We start from the raw sequence: 13,310 nt of genomic DNA, 5'->3' as shown, positions 1-13,310 counted from the left end.
ATGGAGGCAGTGCCGTTCGCGCAATTCCATCTGCGGCCACTCCAGTGGGAAATTCTCCGAAAATGGGACAGGAGGTCGACTTCACTCGACAGGAACGTCTCTTTCCCTTGCAACCAAGACGTCACTTCAGTGGTGGCTCCTTCCCAACTCTCTGTCGCAGGGGAAATCCTTCCTACCCCCCACCTTGGCTGTGGTCACGACGGACGCGAGCCTGTCAGGGTGGGGGGCGGTTTTTCTCCACCACAGGGCTCAGGGAACCTGGACTCCGATAGTCATCCCTTCAGATCAATATTCTGGAGATAAGGGCAGTGTATCTAGCCCTATTGGCCTTTCAGCGGTGGCTGGAGGGCAGGCAGATCCGAATCCAGTCGGACAACGCCACGGCCGTCGCTTACATCAACCACCAAGGCGGCACTCGCAGTCGTCAAGCCTTCCAGGAAGTCCGACGAATTCTGCAGTGGGTGGAAGCCACAGCCTCCACGATCTCCGCAGTGTACATCCCGGGCGTAGAAAACTGGGAAGCAGATTTTCTCAGCCGACAGGGCATGGACGCGGGGGAATGGTCTCTTCACCCAGACGTGTTTCGAGAGATCTGTCGCCGCTGGGGGACGCCGGACGTCGATCTCATGGCGTCACGGCACAACAACAAAGTCCCGGCATTAATGGCCCGGTCTCAAGATCACAGAGCTCTGGCGGCGGACGCATTAATTCAGGATTGGTCGCAGTTTCGACTTCCCTAGGTGTTTCCTCCTCTGGCGATGCTCCCCAGAGTGTTGCGAAAAATCAGGTCCGACTGTCATCGCGCCATTCTCGTCGCCCCAGATTGGCCGAGGCGGTCGTGGTACCCGGATCTGTGGCATCTCACGGTGGGTCAACCGTGGGCGCTCCCAGACCGCACAGACTTGCTGTCTCAAGGGCCGTTTTTCCATCTGAATTCTGCGGCCCTCAACCTGACTGTGTGGCCATTGAGTCCTGGCTCCTAGCGTCCTCAGGGTTATCTCAAGATGTCATTGCCACTATGAGACAGGCCAGGAAACCAACGTCCGCCAAGATCTATCACAGATCTTGGAGGATCTTCTTGTCCTGGTGCTCTGACAAGGGTTTTACGCCCTGGCCCTTTGCCTTACCCACTTTTCTTTCATTCCTTCAATCTGGAATGGACAAGGGTTTGTCTCTCGGCTCTCTTAAGGGACAAGTATCGGCACTTTCCGTATTTTTTCAAAAGCGTCTAGCCAGACTTCCGCAGGTCCGCACGTTCCTGCAGGGAGTTTGCCACATAGTCCCACCTTACAAGCGTCCGCTGGAACCCTGGGACCTCAATAGGGTGCTAACGGCTCTTCAGAAGCCACCTTTCGAGCCGCTGCGGGAAGTTTCTTTATCACGTCTTTCGCAAAAGGTGGCATTTCTAGTGGCAGTTACATCGCTCCGTAGAGTGTCGGAGCTGGCAGCGCTGTCATGCAAAGCCCCCTTCCTGGTTTTTCACCAGGATAAGGTGGTTCTACGTCCGGTACCGGAATTTCTCCCTAAGGTGGTATCCCCTTTTCATCTCAATCAGGATATCTCCTTACCTTCATTTTACCCTCATCCAGTTCACCAATGTGAAAAGGATTTGCACTCATTAGATTTAGTGAGAGCACTCCGGCTCTACGTGTCTCGCACGGCGCCCCTGCGCCGCTCAGATGCCCTCTTTGTCCTTATCGCTGGCCAGCGTAAGGGTTCGCAGGCTTCCAAGTCAACCTTGGCTCGATGGATCAAGGAACCGATTCTTGAAGCCTACCGTTCTTCTGGGCTTCCACTTCCTTCAGGGTTGAAAGCCCATTCTACCAGAGCCGTGGGTGCGTCCTGGGCACTGCGGCACCGGGCTACGGCTCAGCAGGTGTGTCAGGCAGCTACCTGGTCTAGTCTGCACACTTTCACGAAACACTATCAGGTGCATGCCTATGCTTCAGCAGACGCCAGTCTAGGTAGGCGAGTCCTTCAGGCGGCGGTTGCTCACCTGTAAGAGGGGGTCGTTTTTCGGCTCTTTTTATCGAGGTATTCTTTTACCCACCCAGGGACTGCTTTTGGACGTCCCAATTGTCTGGGTCTCCCAATGGAGCGACAAAGAAGGGAATTTTGTTTACTTACCGTAAATTCCTTTTCTTCTAGCTCCTATTGGGAGACCCAGCACCCGCCCCTGTTCCCTTCGGGCTGTTGTTCTTTTGTGTACACATGTTGTTCATGTTGAATTGTTCTTTTGGTTCATGGTTTTAGTTCTCCGAACATCCTTCGGATTGAATTTACCTTAGACCAATTTATAAGTTTTTCCTCCTTCCTGCTTTTGCACCAAAACTGAGGAGCCCGTGATGCACGGGAGGGTGTATAGCAGAGGGGAGGGGTTACACTTTTTAAAGTGTAATACTTTGTGTGGCCTCCGGAGGCAGAAGCTATACACCCAATCGTCTGGGTCTCCCAATAGGAGCTAGAAGAAAAGGAATTTACGGTAAGTAAACAAAATTCCCTTCTTTATAGACCGGACTTTTATGAAAGCAGTGATACCAAATGTGTATTTTTTAAAAAAATTTTAATCTTTAATGTGGTAAAAAAAAAAGGGTGGTTTGAACTTTTTTCATATTTTTGTATTTTTATTTAAAATAAATTAATAAATTCTACATTGTCCTGTATTTAATAGTCCTCTTATCGGATTTGAACCTGCAATAGTCCGACTTATGGTATTTACAGCAATGCCACATCATTGCTGTATATAGAAGAAATCAGTCACCTACTGTACTGCTGGAACACAGTTGTCTTTTTCATACCCATAGTACATTAACACAGGGGTCAAGATGGGCACATTACTACAAAGTGTTTCCCAAAATTACTATATGGTGCTAATGGTAAAATGATATTACAAGACGAGGATAAAATGTAAAAAAAAATAATAAAAAATAACATTCCAAAAAAGCATGATTTTTTTTTTTTATACCATTAAAAATACTCCACCAGTTATACATTTTTGTAATTAAATTATGTATAACCGACAATGTTGTGTGTACTGAGGAAATCATCCGGCCCTTTTTTAACCCCTTAACGACCGCGGGCCGTAAAATTACGTCCTAAAGGACATAATCTTACTGCCCGCGGTCCTCCGGCGGCAGCATGCCGCGATCGGCACACATCTCAGCTGATTTTCACAGCTGAGATGTGTGCCTGCTAGGCACGAGCAGAATCGTTATCTGCTCGTGCCGATTAACCCCTTATAATGGCGCTGTCAATACATGACAGCGCCATTATAAGCGCAATCGCGGTAAAGTTTTACTTACCGCCGAAACCGGAAGTCACGTGACGCGATCACGTGACTCCCGATAGTTGTCATGGTAGTACAGGGTCATGTGATGACTCCTGTACTACACATGAATTGGTTTCACTTTCGCTGTGCCCGGGGCACAGCAAAAGAGAAAGACAGCGTATCTGCTGTTTACAGCCTTCCAGCTGTGATCAGCAGATACTGCAGAGCGATCGGAATGCTGATCGCAATAGCCCCCTAGGGGGACTAGTAAAATAAAAAAAAAAAGTAAAAAAAAAAGTTTTAAAAAATTAAAAAAAAACAAAAAAACCTAAAAGTTCAAATCACCCCCCATTCGCCCCATTAAAAATTAAAGGGTTAAAAAAATAAAAAATATACACACATTTGGTATCGCCGCGTTCAGAAACGCCCGATCTATCAAAATATAAAATCAATTAATCTGATCAGTAAACGGCGTAGCGGCAAAAAAATTCCAAACGCCAAAACGACGTTTTTTTGTCGCCACAACTTTTGCGCAAAATGCAATAAGAGGCGATCAAAACGTAGCATCTGCGCAAAAATGGTACCGTTAAAAACGTCAGCTCGAGACGCAAAAAATAAGCCGTCATTGAGCCTAAGATCCCGAAAAATGAGAACGCTACGGGTCACGGAATATGGCGTAAAACGTGCGCCACTTTTTTCGGACAAACTTCCGATTTTTTTTTAACCCCTTATATAAAAGTAAACCTATACATGTTTGGTGTCTACGAACTCGCACTGACCTGAGGCATCACACCCACACATCAGTTTTACCATATAGTGAACACAGTGAATAAAATATCTCAAAAACCATAGTGCTATCGCACTTTTTTTGCAATTTTTCAGCATTTGGAATTTTTTTGCCATTTTCTAGTACACAATATGGTAAAACTGATGGTTTCATTTAAAAGTACAGCTCGTTCCGCAAAAAATGAGCCCTCACATGACCATATTGACTGAAAAATAAAAAAGTTACGTCTCTCAGAAAAAGAATGGCGAAAAAAAAAAACGGAAAGCGAAAAATCGGCCGGTCGTGAAAGGGTTAAAAGCTGTTATAGTATCTGCCATTACTATTCCACAGTCTGACTGCTCTAACTGTAAAGAACCCTTTCCTATTTAGCTGTCTGAATCGCTTTTCTTCTATTCGCAGTGAATGTCCCCTGGTCCTTAGTATTGTCTTTGAAAGCAATAAGTCGTGAGCCAGTCCTTTATATTGACCACACATGTATTTATACATATAAATGAGATCTCCTCTGAAATATATCTTTTTTTTTTTTTTTTTTCTTCTAAGCTAACCAAGCCAAATTAGAGTGTACCATTTACAACTGTTTGTTTTCTAGCCTTTAGCAAATTCCTTACCCATCAGCATAACATTTTTCCTAGACCCTACACTTTTTAGACAGATGAATGCAGCTCTGTAGTGAACTGCAGATCCAGTTATTAATGTATGCTTTGCCTTCTTTTATTCTCTAGCTGTGAAAGATGTCAGAACTTGGAGTCCGAAGATGAGGAAGCCAATGGAGGATATATATGAGAAGGAGTACTTTGCCAATACATTTTCTGCATGGGTGGAAGGCATAACTCAATTTATCAACAAACCTAATGGTATAAGCTTGAAGTTACCTGGCTTGCATTTTTTTATCTAACATCCATGTTTGTATGATCAGAAAATGATAACGTGTTTTTGTAGTGGGATGGGAAGCTTGGCTAACAACAAATATCTGATCCTAGCATTTCAAGCATGTCACTCTCCACAAGTAGAGGCGTTACCCCTCAGACGCCTGACATGTATTGTCACCATTAGGCCTAAGCCACACGGCGAGAAAATCGGTGCGAGTGGAGTGCGATAAAACATTGCATTCCCCTTGGACCAATTCTAGCCTGTGTGACAGCACACATGAGCGATTATTTTCTCAGCCCTAATCGGACCGAGAAAACAATCGCAGCATGCTGCGATTGTAATCCGAGACTCTTTCTCTCGCACCCATTCAAGTGAATGGGGCGAGAGAAAAATCGCACTGCACTCGCGGTACACCGGTGTACCGTGCGTGCAGAGCGAGAATGTCTATAGCCGGCTACACAGGCGAGAGGGAGAGAAATCCCTCCCTCCCCTCCTGAGTGCCGGCCCGCCCCCCGCAGCTGAGGTCTGCTCGCACGAACGGACCTCAGTTGCAAGGACACAGGCATGAGACTCGGCTCTGCTGTACTGCCAGCACGAGCCGAGTCTCATGCAAGGGGATCGCAGTAGTCCCCGTGTGGCCCCAGCCTTAAAGAGAGCTGTATTGTAGAGAGGGAATACAATAGGACAAAACACATCCATGTAATTTAATGTATAAGGTTGCCTATCCCTCTCTCAAAAGCAGATAGCAGGGACTAAAAAAATTGACACATTGAATGCCTAGCATGTACCGTATTTTTCCGACTATAAGACGCACCCTGGTTTTAGAGTAGGAAAATAAAATTTTAAGCAAAAACTGTGGTCATGACACACTGTTATGGGGCGAGGATCTGCTGCTGACACTATTATGGGGGTAATGTCCCCAAATTCTCTACTAAGGTACCCCTTCCTGGTAATGATCCTCCTGCCTTGTATATAATCCCCATCCTTGTGTATATATATATGTCCCTCATCCTGGTATAGCCCCCATCCTGCTACATAGCGCCATCCTGGTATATGTCCTCATTCTGCTATATACTCCCATCCTGGTATATACTCCCATCCTGCTATATACCCCCATCATGCTATATACCCCCATCATGCTATATACTCCATCCTGGTATATACCCCCATCCTGCTATATATCCTAATCCTGTTTATACTCCCCTTTCCTCACTCCAGCAGCATTGCTCGTCCTCCTCTCTGTGCCAGCAGCAGCACCGCTGACCTGTGTGGAGCCTTTTACCGTTCCCTGCAGTATCGCGATGTCCTCCTGTCTGCCACCCGCTGATGTGTGTAGAGAGAGGTGAGCAGAGTGATGACGTCATCGCTGTGCACAGCTCTAGTCTCCACACAGAAAAGCGGTCGGCAGACAGGAGGACATCGCAATGTTGCATTCAACGGTGACGGGTGAGTATACAGACCCTGACAGAAGTTCTGTCGCTTATCTATGTTATGTAAATAAAAGCTTAAAACCTGACTTTAAATTCATCCTTTGGTTTCATAAATTACTCTTTTGAAAGCTGGAACCCTCCCAAATTTGGTTTAGGTTATGAAAATAAAGTTGAATATTGATCATTTAATGAACAGAGAAAGGTCATCTTTTGGCAAGACAAAAGTTTTGTCGCCCACAGAAAGTAATGTGAAATTCAAACAAATCACAGGGTGGATTTTTGGCATGTTGTAGAAGGTCAAGTTGCAGTTCAAGTGAAGGTCTGGGGTGCTGGATTTCTTTTTATACACACCCACTAATTAACCAATCATTTAGTGAGCACAGGTGAGGATGTAAACTAGGATTGGGTGCATTATATGACAAGGCGAAAAAACTTTTGTCATGCCAAAATCTGACCTTTCTGTGTTCATTAACCCCTTCACGACCGCGGGCAGTAAAATTACGTCCTATTTCTTTGTCGCTCCATTGGGAGACCCAGACAATTGGGTGTATAGCTTCTGCCTCCGGAGGCCACACAAAGTATTACACTTTAAATAGTGTAACCCCTCCCCTCTGCCTATACACCCTCCCGTGGATCACAGGCTCCTCAGTTTTATGCTTTGTGTGGAAGGAGGCACACATCCACTCATGCATTCTCATATTAGTTATGTCGGTTGGAACAAAAGAGGGCCCCCACGGGGCTCCCGGCATGTTCCCTTCTCACCCCACTATGTCGGCGGTGTTGTTAAGGTTGAGGTACCCATTGCGGGTACAAAGGCCGGAGCCTCATGCCGTCTCCTTCACCATCCCTTAGCGGCTCTGGGAGAAGTGGGATCCTGAACGGTCGTCCAGTTGCTGGGACCGTGCTCCCTCCGCAGCCCCTGTGGGAATCTGCCGGACCGGAGTCTATTCAACCTCAGGGACCGGGCCCTGCAACTCTAAGGTACTCTGTGTCCCCATTGGGGAATGTGCAGGAGCGCACCTTCTTCCCGGATGCTGCGGCAGCTGCTGGATTGTGAAGACCGGCGGACTTCCGCGCCGACCGTGCCTGCTTGTCGGGCGCGGTCTCAAATTTAGTCCCCGGCTTCATCGCGGCCTAGTCGCAAAAATCCCGCCCCCGGACCTGCCTGTCAGGGGTAAGGGCGGGACTGCCGACCTGACGTCGGATGTGAGGGCTGGAGCATCCTGCATGTTTCCTCCCCCCTCACTGATCACTGTGGGGACCCCAGATTCCCGCACTTTCCTGGCGCCGCCCACGGCTCCACTCCTCCCCTGAGATCTCCGGCAGCCATTTTTTGGGCATTCTGCCAGTGGAGGATTCTCAGGAACAGCTCTGCAGCTCCAGAGGACCTAAAGCTGGGAATCTGGAGGCACACACTCCGCTTGTTAGTGGTCGGTAAGCCACACCGGTCACCCGGTGCTGGTCCCCCCTAGGGTGCCGGAATAGATACGTATTTATATGTATATTTCTGTTCGGTCGGGCTGTATACCCTGTTTTTGCCCATATACCCTCAGTGATCATTCTCCTAGGAGACAACAGCATGTCGTCCACAAGGAGCAAAGCTGTTAAGGCACAGGGGTTTTTTGCGGCCTGTACCTCTTGTGGGGCTATGTTACCTGCGGGTTCCACCTACCCTCACTGTGAGCAATGCTCGACCCCTGTTTCACTTGCTCAGCCGGAGCCTCGGTCACTAGTGGACCCCCCGGCTCATGTAGACCCCCCTGCTCCCCCTGTCCAGGTGCCAGGGACAGAGTTCTCCTCTTTTGCTGAGAAACTCTCTGAGTCACTTTCACAATCCATGGCTCAGTCTATGGGCAAATGGTCTGCCAAGCTGCTAGAAGCCTTGCAGTCCAGACCGGTCCTTACACAGGCCCCGGCCCCTGTTGGATCGTCACCTCCAGGCCCCTCTTGGTCCGAGCCGCAGCGTGCTCCCAGGTTGAGCCCTAGGTCCCACGCGGAGGACTCCTGCCAGGACCACAGTCCTAGACGGGCTAAGCGGGCTCGCTGGGAATCTTCCCCGACTTCTTCACGCTGCTCGGGTTCCCAGCTTGAGGACTCTCTGGAGGACGAGGCGGACGTCGCAGCTCAGGGTTCTGACCCTGACGTCGCCCTTAACCTTGATACACCTGAGGGGGGCGCATTAGTGAATGATCTTATCTCGTCCATCAACCAGGTGTTGGATCTCTCTCCCCCGCCTCCTACTGTGGAGGAGTCGGCGTCTCAGCAGGAGAAACACCAGTTTCGGTTCCCCAAACGTACACGTAGTGCGTTCTTCGATCACTCTAACTTCAGAGACGCTGTCCAGAAGCCCAGAGCGGTTCCGGACAAGCGCTTTACTAAGCGCCTCACTGACACGCGTTACCCCTTCCCCGCTGAAGTCGTTAAGGGGTGGGCTCAATGTCCCAAGGTGGATCTTCCAGTCTCTAGATTGGCGGCTAGATCTGTGGTATCGGTGGCAGATGGCTCATCACTAAAGGATGCCACTGACAGGCAGATAGAGCTCCTGGTGAAGTCCATCTATGAGGCCACGGGCGCGTCTTTTGCCCCGGCCTTTGCAGCCGTGTGGGCACTCCAAGCTATCTCTGCTTGTCTGACTGAGATTAATGCTGTCACACGTAATTCTGCTCCGCAAGTTGCGTCTTTGACCTCTCAGGCGTCAGCCTTTTCATCCTACGCCATGAATGCAGTCCTGGACTCTGCTAGCCGTACAGCTGTAGCATCCGCTAACTCTGTGGCAGTCCGCAGGGCCATGTGGCTGCGCGAATGGAAGGCAGACTCGGCCTCCAAGAGGTTCTTAACCGGTTTGCCGTTTGCTGGCTAACGCTTGTTTGGCGAACGACTGGATGAGATTATTAAGGAATCCAAGGGAAAGGACTCATCCTTACCCCAGTCCAGACCTAAGAGACCTCAACAACGGAAAATTCAATCGAGGTTTCGGTCCTTTCGTCCCTCCGCCAAGCCCCAATCCTCTTCGTCCAGCAGGCCGGAGAAAGGCCAGAGGAACTCCTATGCGTGGCGGTCCAAGTCACGCCCCCAAAAGGCCGCAGGAGGTACTGCCTCCAAGGCGGCCTCCTCATGACTCTCGGCATCCCCTAACCGCATCCTCGGTCGGTGGCAGGCTCTCCCGCTTTGGCGACGCCTGGTGGCCACATGTTCAAGACCGATGGGTGAGAGACATTCTGTCTCACGGTTACAGGATAGAGTTCAGCTCCCGTCCTGCGGCTCGTTTCTTCAGAACCTCTCCGCCCCCCGCTCAGGCCGACGCACTTTTTCAGGCGGTGGACGCTCTGAAGACAGAAGGAGTTGTGACCCCCGTTCCCCTTCAGGAACGTGGTCGCGGCTTTTACTCCAACTTGTTCGTGGTGCCAAAAAAGGACGGATCATTCCGTCCCATTCTGGACCTCAAACTGCTCAACAGACACGTGAGAACCAGACGGTTTCGGATGGAATCTCTCCGCTCGGTCATCGCCTCGATGTCACAAGGAGACTTCCTAGCATCGATCGACATCAAAGATGCTTATCTCCATGTGCCGATCGCACCCGAACATCAACGCTTCTTGCGTTTCGCCATCAGGGACGAACACCTTCAGTTCATGGCATTGCCTTTCGGCCTGGCGACAGCCCCACGGGTTTTCACCAAAGTCATGGCATCCGTCGTGGCGGTCCTACACTCTCAGGGCCACTCGGTGATTCCCTACCTAGACGATCTCCTAGTCAGGGCCCCTTCTCGGGTGGCGTGTCAACACAGCCTTACAGTCGCTCTGACGACTCTCCAGCAGTTCGGGTGGATCATCAACTTCCCGAAATCCAAGTTGACACCGACCCAATCACTGACTTACCTCGGGATGGAGTTTCATACACAGTCAGCGGTAGTCAAGCTACCGCGAGACAAACAGCTTTCTCTACAGGCAGGGGTGCAATCACTTCTTCGGAGTCAGTCACACCCCTTAAGGCGCCTCATGCACTTCCTGGGGAAGATGGTGGCAGCGATGGAGGCAGTGCCGTTCGCGCAATTCCATCTACGGCAGCTCCAATGGGACATTCTCCACAAATGGGACAGGAGGTCGGCTTCCCTCGACAGGAACGTCTCTCTTTCCCTTGCAACGAAGACGTCACTTCAGTGGTGGCTCCTTCCCAAGTCTCTATCGCAGGGAAAATCCTTCCTACCCCCAACCTGGGCTGTGGTCACCATGGACGCGAGCCTGTCAGGGTGGGGAGCGGTTTTTCTCCACCACAGGGCTCAGGGAACCTGGACTCCGATAGTCTTCCCTTCAGATCAATGTTCTGGAGATAAGGGCCGTGTATCTAGCCCTATTGGCTTTTCAGCGGTGGCTGGAGGGCAGGCAGATCCGTATCCAGTCGGACAACGCCACTGCCGTCGCATACATCAACCACCAAGGCGGCACTCGCAGTCGTCAAGCCTTCCAGGAAGTCCGGCGGATTCTGCAGTGGGTGGAAGCCACAGCCTCCACCATCTCCGCAGTTCACATCCCGGGCGTTGAAAACTGGGAAGCAGATTTTCTCAGTCATCAGGGCATGGATGCGGGGGAATGGTCTATGCACCCAGAAGTGTTTCGAGAGATCTGTCGCCGCTGGGGAACGCCGGACGTCGATCTCATGGCGTCACGGCACAACAACAAAGTCCCGGCATTCATGGCACGGTCTCAGGATCACAGAGCTCTGGCGGCGGACGCGTTAGTTCAGGACTGGTCGCAGTTCCGACTGCCTTATGTGTTTCCTCCTCTGGCGATGCTGCCCAGAGTGTTACGCACGATCAGGTCCGACTGCCGTCGCTCCATTCTCGTCACTCCAGACTGGCCGAGGCGGGCGTGGTACCCGGATCTGTGGCATCTCACGGTGGGTCAGCCGTGGGCGCTTCCAGACCGCCCAGACTTGCTGTCACAAGGGCCATTTTTCCATCTGAATTATGTGGCCCTCAACCTGACTGTTTGGCCATTGAGTCCTGGCTCCTAGCGTCTTCAGGGTTATCTCAGGATGTCATTGCCACCATGAGACAGGCCAGGAAGCCAACGTCCGCCAAGATCTATTACAGGTCTTGGCAAATCTTCTTATCCTGGTGCTCTGATAACGGTTTCTCTCCATGGCCGTTTGCCTTACCCACTTTTCTTTCATTCCTCCAATCCGGAATGGACAAGGGTTTGTCACTCGGCTCTCTCAAGGGCCAAGTATCGGCGCTCTCCGTATTTTTTCAAAAGCGTCTAGCCAGGCTTCCGCAAGTCCGCACGTTCCTGCAGGGAGTTTGCCACATAGTCCCACCTTACTAGCGTCCGCTGGAGCCCTGGGATCTTAACAGGGTGCTAACGGCTCTTCAGAAACCACCTTTCGAGCCGCTGCGGGATGTCTCTTTATCACGTCTTTCGCAAAAGGTGGCCTTTCTAGTGGCAATTACATCACTCCGGAGAGTGTCTGAGCTTGCAGCGCTATCATGCAAAGCCCCCTTCCTGGTGTTTCACCAGGATAAGGTGGTTCTGCGTCCGGTTCCGGAATTTCTCCCTAAGGTGGTATCTACTTTTCATCTCAATCAGGATATCTCCTTACCTTCATTTTGCCCTAATCCAATTCACCAATGTGAAAAGGATTTGCACTCTTTGGATCTGGTGAGAGCACTCCGGCTCTACGTGTCTCGCACGGCGCCCCTGCGTCGTTCAGATGCGCTCTTTGTCCTTGTCGCTGGCCAGCGTAAGGGTTCGCAGGCTTCCAAGTCAACCTTGGCTCGGTGGATCAAGGAACCGATTCTCGAAGCCTACCGTTCTTCTGGGCTTCCGCTTCCTTCAGGGCTGAAAGCCCATTCTACCAGAGCCGTGGGTGCGTCCTGGGCATTGCGGCACCGGGCTACGGCTCAGCAGGTGTGTCAGGCAGCGACGTGAAACACTATCAAGTGCATACCTATGCTTCGGCAGACGCCAGTCTAGGTAGGCGAGTCCTTCAGGCGGCGGTTGCCCACCTGTAAGAGGAGGGCCGTTTCAGCTCTTGTTATTGAGGTATTCTTTTACCCACCCAGGGACTGCTTTTGGACGTCCCAATTGTCTGGGTCTCCCAATGGAGCGACAAAGAAGAAGGGAATTTTGTTTACTTACCGTAAATTCCTTTTCTTCTAGCTCCTATTGGGAGACCCAGCACCCGCCCCTGTTCCCTTCGGGCTGGTTGTTCTTTTGTGTACACATGTTGTTCATGTTGAATTGTTCTTTTGGTTCATGGTTCAGTTCTCCGAACATCCTTCGGATTGAATTTACCCTAGACCAATTTATAAGTTTTCTCCTTCCTGCTTTTGCACCAAAACTGAGGAGCCCGTGATCCACGGGAGGGTGTATAGGCAGAGGGGAGGGGTTACACTTTTTTAAAAGTGTAATACTTTGTGTGGCCTCCGGAGGCAGAAGCTATACACCCAATTGTCTGGGTCTCCCAATAGGAGCTAGAAGAAAAGGAATTTACGGTAAGTAAACAAAATTCCCTTCTTTAACGTGACTTAACGACCAGGGACGTAATTTTACTGCCTAAACTTCATTTGATTGCCGTGGCCATAGCAACGGCTTTCAAATGATGTCCCCTGCTGTTTTTTACAGCAGGGGACCTTTGCTTGACCCCAGGGGGGGCGGCATCGCCACCCCCTATCGACGATCGATGTGATTGGCTGTTCAAATCTGAACCGCCAACCACATCGTTCGCACTAATTTCGGCAAAAATAATGCCCAAATTAGTACGATACTGTGAGATCCAGCTATGAGATGCCGCAGCTGCTGCAGCATTTCATAGGTGGACCTCAAACATGTCGCCCCCAGCCCCTGCAGCACTGATTGGAGCGATCGTGCTATGACTCGCAATCGCTCCAATCAGTGTGCAGTGGGGCGGTCTGATCTGCTGGTGGCCGCCCTCCCCAGGCCTGTGCTGGCCTGCG

At 50.5% G+C, this 13,310-nt stretch overlaps 1 protein-coding gene across 1 annotated transcript in view; it reads left to right on the top strand.

Annotated features, from left to right (window-relative positions):
- The window catches only part of BPHL (biphenyl hydrolase like), a 93,410-nt gene that overhangs the window by 61,925 nt on the left and 18,175 nt on the right, over positions 1-13,310 (top strand). Inside the window, exon 5 of the mRNA XM_075316487.1 lies at positions 4,778-4,909. Within this exon, the coding sequence (XP_075172602.1) occupies positions 4,778-4,909 (132 nt within the window). The remainder of the gene's footprint in view (positions 1-4,777; positions 4,910-13,310) is intronic.

The sequence above is a fragment of the Anomaloglossus baeobatrachus genome, chromosome 6, assembly GCF_048569485.1.
Source record: "Anomaloglossus baeobatrachus isolate aAnoBae1 chromosome 6, aAnoBae1.hap1, whole genome shotgun sequence".
Lineage (NCBI taxonomy): Eukaryota > Metazoa > Chordata > Amphibia > Anura > Aromobatidae > Anomaloglossus > Anomaloglossus baeobatrachus.
Note: the sequence above shows the minus strand (reverse complement) of the source record. Positions and strands in the feature narration are given on the sequence as shown.